This window comes from Vulpes vulpes, chromosome X, assembly GCF_048418805.1.
Source record: "Vulpes vulpes isolate BD-2025 chromosome X, VulVul3, whole genome shotgun sequence".
NCBI classification, from domain to species: domain Eukaryota; kingdom Metazoa; phylum Chordata; class Mammalia; order Carnivora; family Canidae; genus Vulpes; species Vulpes vulpes.
The window spans coordinates 114750337-114766813 of NC_132796.1; the positions used below are offsets into that span (position 1 = coordinate 114750337).

The 16477-nt window shown below is 55.4% G+C and overlaps 2 protein-coding genes across 14 annotated transcripts in view; one reads left to right on the forward strand and one right to left on the reverse strand.

The window, feature by feature from the left end:
* The window catches only part of EOLA1 (endothelium and lymphocyte associated ASCH domain 1), a 35046-nt gene extending 21363 nt beyond the window's left edge, over positions 1-13683 (forward strand). For 12 of the 13 annotated variants that reach the window (XM_072744673.1, XM_025985863.2, XM_025985859.2 and 9 more), the window contains 2 exons: positions 11696-11977; positions 12842-13683. In XM_072744673.1, the coding sequence (XP_072600774.1) occupies positions 11725-11977; positions 12842-13065 (477 nt within the window). In that variant the 5' untranslated portion in view covers positions 11696-11724 and the 3' untranslated portion in view covers positions 13066-13683. Of the gene's footprint in view, positions 1-11679; positions 11978-12841 lie in introns of all 13 variants that reach the window. The other variant, XM_072744670.1, reaches the window with a different exon arrangement.
* Positions 13684-14356: 673 nt separating this feature from the next.
* On the reverse strand, positions 14357-15874 carry LOC112909788 (heat shock transcription factor, X-linked member 3-like). Its single transcript, XM_025985856.2, has 2 exons — positions 15386-15874; positions 14357-14947 (listed from the first exon to the last, which is right to left on the reverse strand). The coding sequence occupies exons 1-2, from the start codon at positions 15872-15874 to the stop codon at positions 14357-14359; spliced, it is 1080 nt and encodes a 359-aa protein (XP_025841641.1).
* Positions 15875-16477: the final 603 nt, after the last annotated feature.

The window sequence follows — 16477 nt, forward strand, 5'->3', positions numbered from 1 at the left end:
GTGAAAGAGTACATTTGTGACCTGGGAGTCGATGGAGACTGTTGTGTCTCTAAATAGGTTTGGGCCTACTCGGATTGTGGCCCTGTGGACCTGGGAGAGGGATCAGGCTCTGAGTACAGTTGAGTCCTCCTGGGATATTGGCCTTTTGGACCAAGTCTCCATGGTCCATGGAGTCTGGCTCTGCGTAGGTGTGGGGGGAGACTGGGAATGTGGCCGTAGATCTATGGAGTGGTGACTGACCCTGAGTGGGTTTGGGGCCAGTCTCTTGGAATGCATGGGGACCTTGGAGAGAGGTCAGGCTCTGGGTAGCTTGAGGCAACTTGGTTTGTAACCATGGGAACCTTGATGTGGGTGCAAGCTCTGAGTAGCTTTGTAGCTAAAATGGGTGGAAGCCATGATGGCTTGAAGAAGGGACACCCTGTGTGTAGGTTCGGGACTAGAGTGGGATTGTGGCCATGGTAAAGAGGGATAGGGGTGGGGCACTGAATAGGTTGCGGCCCAGACTAGAATTTTGTACATGGAGACAGTGAAGAGGAGGGAGCTCAGAGTACGTTTCGGGCCCGCTGGGATTGCCACCTTGGGGTCAAAAGGCATCCTCAGGCTCTGAGTGGACTTCGTGAAAGGCTAGGTTTGTGACGAGGAAGACGATGGAGAGGGTTGAGGCTCTAAGTACGTTTACGGCCTCCTCTGGTTGTGTCCAGGTGGACCATGCAGAGGGGTCATTCTCTCAGTAGGTTTGGGTCCTACTGGAATATTTGTCTAGTGAACTATGGAGAGGGGTCAGGTTCTGAGTACGGTTGAGTCCTCCTGGGATATTGGCCTTTTGGACCATGGAGAAGAGTCAGGCTCTCCGTAGGTTTGTGACCAACTGCGAATGTGGCTACAAGTAGGAAGGAGAGGTGACTGACCCTGTGTAGGTTTGCGGCCAGTCTCTATTGGAATGCATGGGGACCATGGAGAGAGGTCAGACTCTGGGTAGCTTGGGGCAACTTGGTTTGTAACCATGGAAACCTTGATGTGAGTTCAAGCTCTCAGTAGGTTTGTGGAAAAATGGGTAGAAACCATGTTGCCCTTGAGGAGGGGACACCCTGTGTGTAGGTTTGGGACTAGAGTGGGATTGTGGCCATGGTAAGGAGGCAAAGGGGTGGCGCACTGAATAGGTTGTGGCCCAGACTAGGATTTTGTCCATTGAGACAGTGAAGGGGAAGGAGCTCAGAGTAGGTTTCGGCCTATTGGGATTGCCACCTTGGGGACCAAAAGGCATTCTCAGGCTCTGAGTCGATTTCTTGAAAGGCTAATTTTGTGCCGTGGGAGACGGAGACGATGGAGAAGGTTGAGGGTCTAAGTACGTTTGCGGCCTACTCTGGTGTGTCCCGGTAAACCATGCAGAGGGGACATTCTCTTAGTAAGTTTGGGTCCTACTCGCATATTTGTCTAGTAGATCATGGAGAGGGGGCAGGCTCTGAGAAGGTCTGGGTCAGTCTTGAAATGTGGCGACAAGAGCTATGCAGAGGTGACTGGCCTGGAGTAGGTTTGGGGTCAGTCACTATTGGACTGCACAGGGATCATGTCTCAAGAGAGGTCAGGCTCTGAGTTGGTTAAGGGAAGGAGGTTCGTAACCATGGCAACCCTGATGTTGGGGTCAAGGTGAGTAAGTTTGTGGCCAGAATGGATTGTAGACATGATGGCCTTGAAGAGGGGACACCCTGCGTGTATGTTGGGAGCCCGACTGGGATTGTGGCCATGGAAACAGTGAAGGGAAGTCAGCTCAGAGTAGATTTCGGGCCTACAGGGATTGCCACCTTTGGAACCAAAAGAGATCATCAGGCTGTAGTCGATATGTGAAAGAGTACCTTTGTGACCAGGGAGTCGATGGAGACTGTTGTGGCTCTAAGTAGGTTTGGGGTCTACTCGGATTGAGGCCCTGTGGCCCTAGGAGAGGGGTCAGGCTCTGAGTACGGTTGAGTCCTCCTGGGATATTGCCCTTTTGGACCATAGAGAGGGGTGAGGCTATGAGTAGGTTTGGGGCGAAACTGCGAATGTGGCCGTAGATCTATGGAATGCTGACGGGCCCTGAGTAGGTTTTTTTTTTTTTGTTTTTTTGTTTTTTTTGGCCCTGAGTAGGTTTGAGGCCAGTCTCTATTGGAATGTATGGGGACCATGGATAGATGTCAGGCTCTCAGTAGCTTGAGGTAACTTGGTTTGTAACCGTGGCAACCTTGAGGTGGGGGGCAAGGTCTATGTATGTTGTGGCCCGAATGGGTTGTAGTCATGATGGCCTTGAAGAGGGGACAGCATGCATGTAGGTTGTGTGCCAGACTGCGATTGTGGCCTTGAAAACTGTGAAGGGGAGTGAGCTCAGAGTAGGTTTCGTGCCTACTGGGATTGCCACCTTTGGGACCAAAAGAGATCATCAGGCTCTGAATGGATATGTGAAAGAGTACATTTGTGACTAGGGAGTTGATGGAGAATGTTGTGGCTCTAAGTAGGTATGGGGCCTACTCGGATTGTGGCCCTGTGGACCTGGCAGAGGGGTCAGGCTCTGACTACGGTTGAGTCCTCCCGGGATATTGGCCTTTTAGATCATGGAGAAGGGTCAGGCTCTCAGTAGGTTAGGGGGGAGACTGGGAATGTGGCCATTGATCTATGGAGTGGTGACTGACCCTGAGTACGTTTGGGGCCAGTCTCTATTGGAATGCATGGGGACCTTGGAGAGAGGTCAGGCTCTGGGTAGCTTGAGGCAACTTGGTTTGTAACCATGGCAACCTTGATGTGAGTTCAAGCTCTGAGTAGGTTTGTGGGCAAAATGGGTGGAAGCCATGATGGCCTTGAAGAGGGGACATCCTGTGTGTAGGTTTGGGACTAGAGTGGGATTGTAGCCAGGGAGCCCGTGAGGGGAGTGAGCTTAGAGTAGGTTTTGGGCCTACTGAGATTTCCACTTTTGGGACCAAAAGAGATGATTCGTGTCTGAGTCGATTTCTTGGAGTCCTACTTTTTGTCCAGGGAGACGATGGAGTCGGTAGAGGCTCTAAGTAGGTTTGGGGCCCACTCAGACTACGTCCATGTGGACTTTGGAGAGTGGTCAAGCTCTGAGTAGGATTGTGGCCAACTGCGAATGTGGCTACAAGTACTATGGAGAGGTGACTGACCCTGAATAGGTTTGAGGGCAGTCTCTATTGGAATGCAGGGACCATGGAGAGAGGTCAGGCTCTGGGTAGCTTGAGGCAACTTGGTTTGTAACCATGGCAACCTTGATGTGGGTTCAAGCTCTGAGTAGGTTTGTAGTCAAAATGGGTGGAAGCCATGATGGCCTTGAAGAGGGGACACCCTGTGTGTAGAGTGGGATTGTGGCCATGGTAATCGGGAGAGGGTTGGGGCACTGAATAGGTTGCGGCGCAGACTAGGATTTTGACCATTGAGGCAGTGAAGGGGAGGGTGCTCAGAATAGGTTTCGGGCCAGTGGGATTGCCACCTTGGGGACCAAAAGTAATCGCTCAGGCTCTGAGTCGATTTCGTGAAAGGCTAGGTTTGTGACGAGGGAGACGATGGAGAAGGTTGAGGGTCTAAGTACGTTTGTGGCCTACTCTGGTTGTGTCCCGGTAGACCATGCAGAGGGGTCAACCTCTTAGTAAGTTTGGATCCTACTGGGATATTTGTCTAGTGGACCATGGAGAGGGGGACACGCTCTGACAAGGTTTGGGTCAGACTTCGAATGTGGCAACAAAAGCTATGAAGAGGTGACTGGCCTGGAGCAGGTTTGGGGCCAGTCTCTTTTGGACTACACAGGGATGATGTCTCAAGAGAGGTCAGGCTCTGAGTTGGTTGAGTGAACGAGGTTCGTAACCATGGCAACCCTGATGTTGGGTGTCAAGGTCTGAGTAAGTTTGTGGCCAGAATGGGTTGTAGCCATGATGGCCTTGCAGAGGTGACACCCTGTGCGTATGTTGGGTGCCAGACTGGGATTGTGGCCATGGAAACAGTGAAGGGGAGTCAGCTCAGTGTAGGTTTCGGCCTACAGGGATTGCCACCTTTGGGACCAAAAGAGATCGTCAGGCTGGGAGTTGATATGTGAAAGAGTACCTTTGTGACCAGGGAGTGGATGGAGACTGCTGTGGCTCTAAGTAGGTTTGGGCCCTACTCGGATTGTGGCCCTGTGGACCTGGGAGAGGGGTCAGGCTCTGAGTACGGTTGAGTCCCCCTGGGATATTGGCCTTTTGGACCATGGAGGGGCGTCAGGCTCTGAGTAAGTTTGTCGGGAGACTGGGAATGTGGCTGTAGATCTATGGAGAGGTGACTGACCCTGAGTAGGTTTGGGGCGATACTCTATTGGAATGCATGGGGACCATGTAGAGATGTCAGGCTCTCGGTAGCTTGAGGCAACTTGGTTTGTAACCATGGCAACCTCGAGGTGGGGGGCTAGGTCTGTGTAAGTTTGTGACCAGAATGGGTTGTAGCCATGATGGCCTTGAAGAGGGGGCAACATGTGTGTAGGTTGGGTGCCAGACTGCGATTGTGGTTTGAAAACTGTGAAGGGGAGTGAGCTCAGAGTAGGTTTTGTGCCTACTGGGATTGCCACCTTTGGGATCAAAAGAGATCATCAGGCTCTGAGTCGATTTGTGGAAGAGTACATTTGTGACCAGAGAGTCGATGGAGACTGTTGTGGCTCTAAGTCGGTTTGGGGCCTACTCGGATTGTGGCCCTGTGGATCTGGGAGAGGGGTCAGGCTCTGAGTACTGTTGAGTCCTCCTGGGATGTTGGCCTTTTGGACCATGGCGAGGGGTCAGGCTCTCAGTAGGTTTCTGGCCAACTGCGAATGTCGCTACCAGTACTATGGAGAGGTGACTGACCCTGAGTAGGTTTGGGGCCAGTCTCTATTGGAATGCATGGGGACCTTGGAGAGAGGTCAGGCTCTGGGTAGATGAGGCAACTTGGTTTGTAACCATGGGAACCTTGATGTGGGTTCAAGCTCTGAGTAGCTTTGTAGCCAAAATGGGTAGATGCCATGATGTCTTGAAGAGGGGACGCCCTGTGTGTAGGTTGGGGACTAGAGTGGGATTGTGGCCATGGTAAAGAGGGATAGGGTGGGGCACTGAATAGGTTGCGTCCCCGACTAGGATTTTGTCCATTGAGACAGTGAAGGGGAGCGAGCTCAGAATACGTTTCGGGCCCACTGGGATTGCCACCTTGGGGACCAAAAGGCATCCTCAGGCTCTGAGTGGATTTCGTGAAAGGCTAGGTTTGTGACGAGGAAGACGATGGAGATGGTTGAGGCTCTAAGTCCGTTTGCGGCCTCCTCTGGTTGTTTACAGGTGGACCATGCAGCGGGTCATTCTCTTTTTAGGTTTGGCTCCTACCGGGATATTAGTAGTGGACCATAGAGAGGGGACAGGCTCTGAGAAGTTTTGGGGTCAGACTTCGAATATTGCCACAAGAGCTATGGAGAGGTGACTGGCCCTGAGTAGGTTTGGGGCCAGTCTCTATTGGACTGCACAGGGACCATGTCTCGAGAGAGGTCAGGCTCTGAGTTGGTTGAGTGAACGAGGTTCGTTACCATGGCAACCCTGATGTGGGGGTCAATGTCTGAGTAAGTTTGTGGCCAGAATGGGTTGTAGCCATGATGGCCTAGAAGAGGGGACACCCTGTACGTAGGTTGGGTGCCAGACTGGGATTGTGGCCATGGAAACAGTGCAGGGGAGTCAGGTCAGAGTTGGTTTCGGGCCTACGGGGATTGCCACCTTTGGGTCCAAAAGAGATCGTCAGGCTCGGAGTCGATTTGTGATAGAACATTTGTGACCAGGGAGTCGATGGAGACTGCTGTGGCTCTAAGTAGGTTTGGAGCCTACTCGGATTGTGGCCCTGTGGACCTGGTAGAGGGGTCAGGCTCTGAGTACAGTTGAGTCCTCCTGGGATATTGGCCTTTTGTACCATGGAGAGGGGTTAGGCTCTTAGTAGTTTTGGGGCGAGACTGCGATGTGGCCTTAGATCTATGGAGTCCTGACTGACCTGAGTAGATTTGGGGCTAGTCTCTTTTGGAATGCATGGGGACCATGGAGAAAGATCAGGCTCTGGGTAGTGAGGCAACTAGGTTTGGTTCCTTGATAACCTTGAAGTTGGGTCAAGGTAGGAGTAGGTTTGTGGCCAGAATGGGTTGTAGCTCTCATAGCCTTGAGGAGAAGACCCCTGTGCCTAGGTTCGGGGCCAGACTGGGTAGTGGTAATTGAGTCCGTGAGGGGAGTGAGCTTAGAGTTGGATCGGGCCTCCTGAGATTGCCACCTTTGGGACCAAAAGAGATCATCCGGCTCGGATTCGATTTCGTGGAAGACTACGTTTGTGACCAGGGAGGCGATGGATACGGTTGAGGCTCTAAGTAGATTTGGGGCCCACTCAGACTGTGTCCATGTGGACTTTGGAGAGGGGTCAGGCTCTGAGTGGGTTTGTTGCCAACTGCGAATGTGGCTGCAAGTACTATGGAGTGGTGACTGACCTTGAGTAGGTTTGGGGCCAGTCTGTTTTGGAATGCATGGGGACCATGGAGAGAGGTCAGGCTCTGGGTAGCTTGAGGCAACTTGGTTTGTAACCATGGCAACCTTGATGTGGTTTCAAGCTCTGAGTAGGTTTGTAGCCAAAATGGGTGGAAGCCATGATGGCCTTGAAGAGGGGACACCCTCTGTGTAGGTTGGGGACTAGAGTGGGATTGCGGCCATGGTAAGGAGGGATAGGGGTGGGGCACTGAATAGGTGTGTCCCAGACTAGGATTTTGTCCATTGAGACAAGTGGTGGGGAGGGAGCTCAGAGTAGGTTTTGGGCCCGCTGGGATTGCCACCTTGGGGACCAAAAGGCATCCACAGGCTCTGAGTGGATTTCGTGAAAGGCTAGGTTTGTGACGCGGGAGACCATGGAGAGGTTTGAGGCTCTAAGTACGTTTGCAGGCCTACTAAGCTTGTTTCCTGGGGGACATCGAGAGGGGTTATTCTTTTAGTAGGTTTGGGTCCTACCTGGATATTTGCCTAGTGGACCATATAGAGGGTTCAGGCTCTGAGAAGTTTTGGGGCCAGACTTCGAATGTGGCCACAAGAGCTATGGAGAGGTGATTGGCCCTGAGTAGGTTTGGGGCCAGTCTCTATTGGACTGCACAGGGACCATGTCTCAAGAGAGGTCAGGCTCTGAGTTGGTTGAGGGAACTAGGTTCATAACCATGGCAACCCTTATGTGGTTGTCAAGGTCTGAGTAAGTTTCCCGCCACAATGGGTTGTGTCCGTGATGGCCTTGAAGAGGGGGTGCCCTGTGCGTAGTATTGCGGCCAGACTGGTATTGTGGCCCTGGAAACGTGGTCCATGATTGGGGCCCTGAATAGGCTATATCCCAGGTTAGGATTTTGTCCATGCAGATAGTGAAGGGGAGGAAGCTCAGAGTTGGTTTGGTGCCTACTGTGATTGCCACCCTGGGGTCCTAGGAAGGCGCAGGCTGTGAGTACGTTTGGCGAAATACTAGGATTTTGACCAGGCAGATGATGGCGAGGGTTGATGCTCTGAGTAGAATCGGGGCTTACTGGGATATTGGACTTGTGGACCATGGAAAGGTGTCAGGCTCTGTGTAGGGTTGGGATCAGATTCGGATTCTGACCAAGGTGATGATGGACATAGGTGTAGCTCTGCATAGGTTCGGGACCAGACTAGGTTTGTGGCCATGTGGACTATGAATAGTCTTCAGGCTCTGAATATGTTTGGGGCATACTTGGATTGTGGCCATGTGGACCATGAAGAGGTGTCTGCCTCTGAGTTGGTTTTGGGCCTCCCGGGTTTGTGGTCATGTAGGCTACTTAGAGGGGTCAGGCTCTGAATAGGGTTGGGGTCTATTGATATTGTTGCTATGTGGATCGTGGAGGGGGGGTCAGGCTCTTAGTTGGGTCCGGGGCAGATTAGTATTCTGGCCATGGTGACGAAGAAGAGGGTTTAGTCTCTGAGTAGATTTGGTGCCCGACAGAAATTGTAGATATTTGTAGGAGAGAGAAGGGTCATGCTCTGAGTAGGTTTGGGTCCAGCCTGAGATTGTGGCTCCAGTCACCATGGTGACGTATCTGAATAGGTTAAGGGCAGGCTAGGATTTGGCCATTGAGACAATGGAGAGGGGTCAGGCACTGGGTAGTATTGGTGCCAGACTGGGATTGTAGCCATGGGGACCATGGAGAGGCGAACATGTAGAGGGGACCATACTATGAGTAGGTTTCGGACCAGACTATATTTACATCCATGGGGACCATGGAGAGGGTCAGGATCTGGGTAGGTTTGGTGTCATATTAGGAATTGGGCCGTGGAGAATATGGAGATGTCCCATGCTATGAGCAGGTTTGGGCTAGCTAGGATGAGGCCATGAGGAGCATGGAGAGGAATCACGCTCTGAGGAGGTTTGGGGAAAGACTCGGATTGTGGCTATGGAGACAATGGAGAGGGCCAGGCACTGAGTAGCTTGGGGGCACTAGGATTGTCGCCATGGCCTCCATGATGCAGCATCAGGCTCTGCGTAGGATTGTGCCCAAACTATGATTGTGGCCATAGAGACAATGATGAGGGGTCATGCTCTGAGTAGGTTTGGTACCAGACTGGGTTGTGGCCTTGAAGATGATAGAGAGGGGTCAAGATCTGAGTAGCTTTGGCCAGATAGGATTGTAGTCATGGGTCCATGCTACAGGGTCTGATTCTGAGTAGATTTGGGGCAAGACTGCAATTGTGGCCATCGAGATGATTGAGAGGGGTCAGACACTGAGTAGTTTGTGGCCTAGACTAGGATTCTGACCATGAGGAACATGAAGAGGTGACTGGCTCTTAGTAGGTTTGGGTCCAGACTAGAATTTTTATTTTCAGGATGATGCAATGGGGTCAGGCTGAGTAGGTTTCAGCCTGGACTGTGTTTGTAGCCAAAGGGACCATGGAGAGGGGTAAGGCTCTAATTAGATTGAAAGACAGGCTGGAATAGTGGTCATGGGGACCATGGAAAGGGATCGGGCTCTGAGTATGTTTGTGCTAGACTAGAATTGGGCATGGGTACCATGTAGAGGGGTGAAGCTCATAGCAGGTTATGGACCATACTGGGATTGTGTCCATAGGGACCATGAAGAGAGTTCAAGTTTTGACTAGATTTCATGAAGATTAGGATTCTGGCCATGGAAATAAAGGAAGGGGGTCATCCTATATGTAGGTTTCAGGCTAGACTCTGATCGTGATTATGGGAATGATGTAGAGGGGTCAGGTCTCAGTAGGTTTGGGTTCACACTGGATTTGTAGCCATGTGGACCATGGAGGGGGGGTCAGGCACCGAGTCGGGATTGTGGATGGAGATGATTATGAGGGGTCAGGCTCTGAGTAGGTTTTGGGCCAGAGTGTGATTTTTGCCATGGAGATAATGGAGAGGTATCAGACTGAGTAGGTTTCAGGGCCAGACTAGGATTTTCACAGTGGGGACCATGGAGAGTGCTTAGGCTCTAAGTAGATTTGGAGCCATCCTAGTATTTGTCCATGGGGACCATGGAGAGGCTTCAGGCTCTGAGTAGGTTTTGGGGCTAGATTTGGATTGTAGCCATGGGGACTGGTGCAGGGGGTTCAGACTCTGCGTAGGTTTGGGGCCATACTGGGATTGTGGACATGGGGACCATGGAGAGTGTTCAGATGCTGAAGGGGTTTGGGGCCAAAGGGATTATGGCCATAGTGCCAATGGAGAGGACTCAGACTCTGGCTCGGCTTGGGGCCGGCCCCACTCACTGTGAGTCCCAGGTGCAGGTAAGGGAACAGGGTCAGCTGCTTCCTCAGGGACCGAACAACAGATTGGTGTTTAAATCCACTTGCAGCGGTATAAGAAGTGGGTTTGGGGTGGCGAGGCTTGGGGACCTGAGAGTGTCCTGCCTGTGGATGGTGAGACGAAATAGGCAGGGCCTGTGTGAAGGGAGGCAGAGCAGGCGAGCGTGCTATGGAGAAGCCTGAGAAGAAGAGACGTAGAGGTGGTCGCCACGTCAGGGCTGTCCGGCTGTGAGTTAGAACAGAACACCAGGAGGTGGGTCACTAGTGAGTGCGGTGACTGCTATGGAGGGTGGGGGGACAGTGCGTGGCAAAGAAGTAGAGGCTGGAAGGGTAGGCCATCGGGACCACTGCTCTGCAGGGGTTTAGAGGAGGTGGCAGGCGCTGGAGGTGTGTGTGGGCTCGGGGGTGCGCTGGGGGGAGTCTGACCCTCAGTGAGGGACTTCCACGTGTGGGTGTCTGTAAACGGACCATCTGCTCAGAGGGATGGGCTGAGGGTGTGTGAGCAGGCTCAGACAGGGCCAGGTCCTGGAGTGAGTGAGAGGGCCAGGGTCCCGGGCACAGCTGGGGTCACCCAACAGGGCTGCTCAGCTGGAGAGGTGGGGGCAGGCCGTGGCTCTGGGTGTGGGGACAGTGGGTTGGGAAGGGGGCCAGTGTGAGGCAGCTTTTGTGATCATGAGGCCTCGAGTCTGAGAGTGGGTGCGTTTTCTTAAGGGACTGTCGCTGAGGCCGGGCAGATGTAGTTCCGGAACTGGGAGCAGAGCTGGACTGGAGGAGGTGGTGCTCATGGGCCATGTACAGCCCCAGGCCCGATGATGGTGAGGGTGGCGGTGATGGGGAGCCACCCTTTGTAGCCGCCCCATGAGGTGCCGTGTACTGGACTAGGTTCCCTCGGCGACTTGTCAACGATCCTCACAGCCACCCAGGAGACTGAGGCTCTGGGAGGTGCGGGGACCCAGCAAGGAGGTTCAGGCCTGGGGCCCCGCACTGCCCACTGCACAGCTGTGTCCTCCCGGGAGGAGGAGGGAGGTGCCCACAATCCAGGTGCGAGGAAGGGGGTGCATGCGCTCAGATCTCCTGTGATCACAGGCCATGTCTGTCCCTCGGCCCCTCCTTTGCACATATGGAGTGGGGCGATGGTGGTGCTGCCCTCCCGGGGTGTCAGAGGGTTGAGTCCTATGTGCGTGGGTTATGCCCACCCCTAGCACCCAGCATAGACGCAGTGCATGTGGCGCAGTACCAGCTGTCCTTGCTCTTGTGTTTTCCTTTCTCTAGGTTCGGGTCGGGGTTGGGGGGTGCCTTTTGATAGTGGAGAGCGGTGGGGCAGGAAGGGGTCACAGGAGGGTCCCACCCAAAGGGATGTGGAGGAGACACCTGCCGGGGCCAGCTGCGATCACAACGCTGAGCTGAGATGCCAAGGATGTGGGCTCGGCAGCCCCGGGCTGGGCACCGGGAGATGAGTTCAGCAGCGCGTCGGTGGCGGCCACAGGCCCCAAGCGGGTTGGGGTGGGGGCTGTCAGAAGAAGAAGCCAAGCCCGGGACTGTCTGTGCTGGGAGAGGGCTGGGGCCAGCTGGCTGAGCTGTGAACCCGGGGGCCCTGCCGCTCTGGGTTCTCCTGCCTCAGTGTCCCCTGGGGTGGAACTGAGCCCATGCTCTCCTGGCCAGCTCTCCTCCAGCTGGCCCTGCCCTCCTGGGGGCTCCCGGAGGCTCGGCTGATGGCCAGGTCATCCCGACCTCAGCCCCTTCCTTGGGGCCTGTCAGCCGACTATAGGGCTCGAACGAAGGAGTCCGGGTCAGTGGGGTCTTGGGCCGCCCGGGGAACACTGCAGAGCGGTCTGGCCCGCGGTCGGGAGCTTGGAGCGCCGGGTGTGACGCTTGTGGCCATTGGCAGTTCCGTGTTTCCGCAGGCCCGGTGAGGCCCGGGAGCTGGAGGGCCATGCAGTTCGGCTGCCTCTCCTTCCGGCAGCCTTACGCGGGTTTCGTGCTGAATGGCGTGAAGACGGTGGAGACACGTTGGCGTCCAGTGCTGAGCGGCCACCGGAACCGGACTATCGCCATCCACATCGCTCACCGTGACTGGGAGGGCACCACGTGGAGGGAGCTGCTGCTGCAGAGGCTCGGCATGACCCCCGCGCAGATTCAGGCCCTGCTTCGGGAAGGGGAAAAGTACGGCCGCGGCGTGATAGCTGGCAAGTGCTGGGCAGCAGACGCGGCTCCCACACCCCGAGGGCTCCCCCCCAGGACCAGGCTCAGGAGCTTTCTGGCTTGCCTTCCTTTGAACTGCTAGGCATGTGGGTGGTGCTTTCTGGAATACCCCCACCTTCCTGGGGGCAGGGGGGCCCTGGGCCGGGGGCGGGGACTTTGCTGAGGCCCCAGGACCTCAGGTGAACCCTGCATCTGCTCTGGGCCTCAGGTCCCAGTTTTGATCTGAGAGGCAGGGCCAGGTTCCAGGTCTCCATGTGGGATTTGTCTGTGGGTGTGTACATGTCCACCCATGTGTCCGCGGATGAGTGTGTGCGTGTGCACATGCGCATAGGTGCGGCAGAGACCATGGGAGGTACCCAGGACTGGCTGTGGGTCGGGGTAGCCTCCTTACTCAGGCTGTTGCTGGCTTTCGGTGCGATGCCCCGCCCCCACTATCCTGGCTTCCTGGGTAAGTTCCCTAACCCTCGGTGGTGGGTAGGGCCCCACAGCAGCCTCTGCCACCTGCCGAAGTGCTTAGGGACCTGATGGCCCGTGTCTGCCCCTGCCTCCCACCCCACATCGTCTGCTGCCCTAAGCAGTCTGGCTGAGTCCAGCCCATGATCTGGGTGTGCTCATTGAGGACAAGCCCCTCCACTTCACTTCTCTCCCTCCCTCGGCTCCCCCAGCATTCCCTGAGCAGAGTTTGGCATGGCAGAAATGTTTGGTCACAGGGGCCCGGTATCCTCTGCGTCCCCTTGGTGAGCCCCTCCTGGTCTCCAGGGCGGGTAACTGTCAGTAACCGTGTCCTCTGCCAGGCGGGCCTGGGTTCCCAGAGGGACAAACCAGCGTGTGCTTGTCCTTGTGCACAGGGCTCGTCGATGTTGGGGATACCTTGCCGTGCCCAGCGGACTTAGCTCCTGAGGAGCTGCTGGAACTGGAAACTCAAGCTGTACTGACCGGCCTGGAGCAGAAGTACCTCACCGCACTCTCAAACCCTAGGTGGTTGCTGGAGCCCATCCCCGGGAAAGGTGGAAAGGATGTCTTCCAGGTAGACATCCCAGAGCACCTGATCCCCTTGGGGCGGGAGGCCTGAGGCCTTTGCAAGGGTACGGAGCCAGCAGTGGGACGCGGACCATCACCACCCTTGGCGCTGCAGACACGGGAAGCGGTCAGGTCTGGCATTGCCACCGTGCACTGTTCATGGAAACAGGTGTGTCCACACATGCATGGGGGACAGGTCGGCAGACTTGCCTTGTGAGGTGCTTGCCTGGGATCCTCGCCAATCTCAAGGGCTTCGACCCTCAGGAGGAAGGGAGAGCCGCCCTGAAGGCTTTTGCGCTGCCGCTCATTTGGGCCCTGCTGATTTCTTCGTCGTACAAAGAATTACGTCTCAAGAGACCTAGTTGGTGTGTCCCCCATCTTTGTTCTGGTCAAAGTCTGGGAATGTTGGAACAGCATCCGGGGGATGTTGTGGGAAGGCTGGGAGTGGGCACTCAAGGAAGGCCCGGGAGTGGCCAGCCACAGACGCCCCTGCTCACAAAGACGAGGACGTCAGACTGAGAAATGGCACCTGTCTTTCCTCGCAAGGGACTCTTGCTGTGTTGACAACACGTCCCATCCCATGGCCCCTGATGTATGCATGTTAGACTCATCGCGTGGCTACTTTGTATGCAAAGAAAGGATCCTCAATACAGCACTGATGGAAAAGTGATGGATTGCGTCATTGTGTGGTTTGTTGTTGTGGTTTTTGTGTGAGGTTTTGTGTGTTGTTGTGGTTGTTACCTGTGAGGATGCCGGGCCACCTGCACCCCCTCCAGCCGTTGACTGGAATGGCCTGTCTCTTCTGCGCTGCACTCAAGTGGTCCTGCGTCCCTTGGCGGATGGGGTGGCCCTGCCTTTGAGTGGGCCTCTGTGGAAGGCCCCTGGCTCTTGGGCCAGATGCACTCAGCTGCTGACCGGCAACTTCCCGGCATCATGGGGGGAGGGGGTCCCTGAGGAAAGCCCCCCTCCCCCATTTCAAGATAGGTCAGTGACATAAGGGGACTCTGCCGAGGTGTGGAGGGAGGCTATGCTTAGGTCCCCCCCCCCCCCGGGCTTTCCTCGCCCCTCCCTAGCCGGCTCCTCCACTGGGTGTGCAAAGATGCTGCTGTTTCAAAGGAAAGAGGACTCTCGGGGGCCAAAACCCGTCCTGGGCCAGGACTCCCAGCCTCCGCGGGGGTATCCGATGAGGCACGGGTAGCATCGAAAGTGAGAAAACAACACAGACTCGCCTTGCTCAGTAGGTCATTTATTTACTGCCAGAGTTTTGCTTTTCTTTATTAAAGCCGAAAATAGATTCGCGGTTACAGAGTGGTGTTTTTATCTGTCACCATTGGCCTCTGAGCTTAGGGACCCGGATTTTCCTTGAAGTGTTCACAGAGTGCACACTTGTAATCTGAGGAGCCCTCGTGCTCCTCGTTCTCACTTGGGGCCTCGTTTGGGGACATGACCGAGAGGGCAGCCAAGAGGATGGAATAACAGGTGTTGTAGAGTGACATCACTGACCTGTAATCTGGGTAAACGGGGGGTGCGGGGGGCAGTTCCCCTGCGCCGTCCCTCCCGGCCAGGGCTGGGGACGCGAACATCACATTCCTGGAGGTACCCTCCCCACTGGGACCAGCCAGCTCACTGGGGCCATGATTTTCAGTGGCGTACCCGGCTACACTGCTCAGAGACCAGATGCCAGAGAATGTGAACGACTGGGTGCCACTGGGTCCCTGAGCATTTGGGGCTTCCCTGGGGGCCTTCTTGTCCTCTTTGGTGGATTCCTGGTGATGGATTCGTGGAGAACGTCTTGTGGCTTCCGTGGGCTTCTTTCTCTTGGGAGTGGTTGCGCTGCTCCCTGAGCACGCAGTGGTGGTTTTCAGGTCACCTTTTCTCTGGACATTGTCAAGGAACAAGGGCTTGTCTCTCTGAAAGTTGGAATTTCGGTAGATCTGAAACAAGAGTCCTCATGTTAGTCACTGTGGGAGGGGAAGGTTCATGGCGGCCGCAGCCACCAAGGCAGCCACCCCCCACCCCCACTGTCACAATGGCCAGGTTCCATTGTGATGGCATCCCTTTAGGTTGCCCACCGGGGCTGTCCAACCCGAGAGGCCAAGCTCATGAACTACACATGATATGTGGGTTCAGGTGTCCACGTGCCTATTTGACATGACCTAGCCTGTGTCTGGGCCCAGCAGCACTCTCTCCCTGAGGGGCTTGTGGGTTCGAGGGGAAGGCCTAGCCTTTCTCTCCCTTGATAACAGGGTCACAGGAAAGAGATTGTCCTGGGAAAGGAAACCCTTCTGCGAGGGGAGTCATCTAAGTCCACTGGGACTATGTGAGTGGGACAGAGAACAGGGGAGGGGGCAGGCGAGGCCTTTGTACCTTACCATCATTTTCTTGTTCCCCGGAGAGTGACCTGAGGGGTTGCTGGCTCGGATTTTGCTGAACCCGTACAGGTTCATGAGGCGAATGAAGCTCTTTAAGCTGTCGGTCTCGAAGATCCTCTCTGCGCCTCTCCGGTGAAGAACCTCCCGCTGGAAGAGGTCTTCGTCGATGACCACGGCGTCGCCGTCCTCGTTCCAACGCACCGACGCGAAGGCGTCGTCCTCCACGATCCTCCAAAGCTTCCTCGGGAAGGAGAGCCCGAGAATGTTTTCTTCCACGTTGGCGGCACCATGTTCTTGGGCCTGTGGCTGTGGGTTGTCTTGCGGTCCTGGATCTCGGTTCACAGCTTCATCCTCATTCTTCTCGAAAATCTCCCCGGAATCCACATTTGGATCCGGGGGTGAATCAGACGGGATCCCTGTCGCTGGCTCTCCATCCCCAGGTGGGGCCAGCTTGACTTCATACATCTTGTCGGTACCCTGACTAGCCATGGAGCCAGTCTAGATCAGGAGCATCTTTGCCCCGAGACTGTCTCACTGGACGTTCGAGTCAGAAATGCCTTGGGCCAGTGCAGGGACGCCCAATAAATAGTGTTCACAGGATTCTAGAGCCTGGTCGTGGGGCAACCAGCTGCCTGAGTCCCCACCCTCTGTCATGTGATGTCACAAAGGTGGCTCAGAGCCTGTCTGCACAAGGAGCCCTGGCCAAGGCTGGGGGAGGGGCCACACACAGGGCCCCCAGCTCCTCTCTTGTCTCAAAGTACACAAAAGTATGGTCCACCTTGCCCAGAAAGGCTCCCGTCTGTAGCCAGGCACATTGCTTCCTGGGTCCCGGCCCAGGAAGGGTAGGGAAACCCAGATCCCAGCTCCATGCCCACCCCTAGAGACGGCAGGGGGCACCCGCTGAGGGCCTCTGATCAGCTCAAGGGCCAGGCCCTGCGTGGTCCTGGCTTGGCTACCGCCCAGTCCGCCCCAGTCGGTGGGGCCCTCAGGGGGCAGTCCCTGGAGGTCCAGTTGGCCTAGTCTCACTCGGTAGCCCCCCTCTTCTTTGTGACCCCCCCCCCCCACTTCCTGCTATGGTCTCTCCCACCTGCT

Coding starts and splice junctions, on each gene's coding strand:
- LOC112909788 (XM_025985856.2), bottom strand. CDS start 15,874: ATGGCTAGTCAGGGTACCGACAAGATGTATGAAGTCAAGCTGGCCCCA. Junction 14,948..15,385: donor CGGGGAACAAGAAAATGATG/GTAAGGTACAAA, acceptor CTCTTGTTTCAG/ATCTACCGAAATTCCAACTT.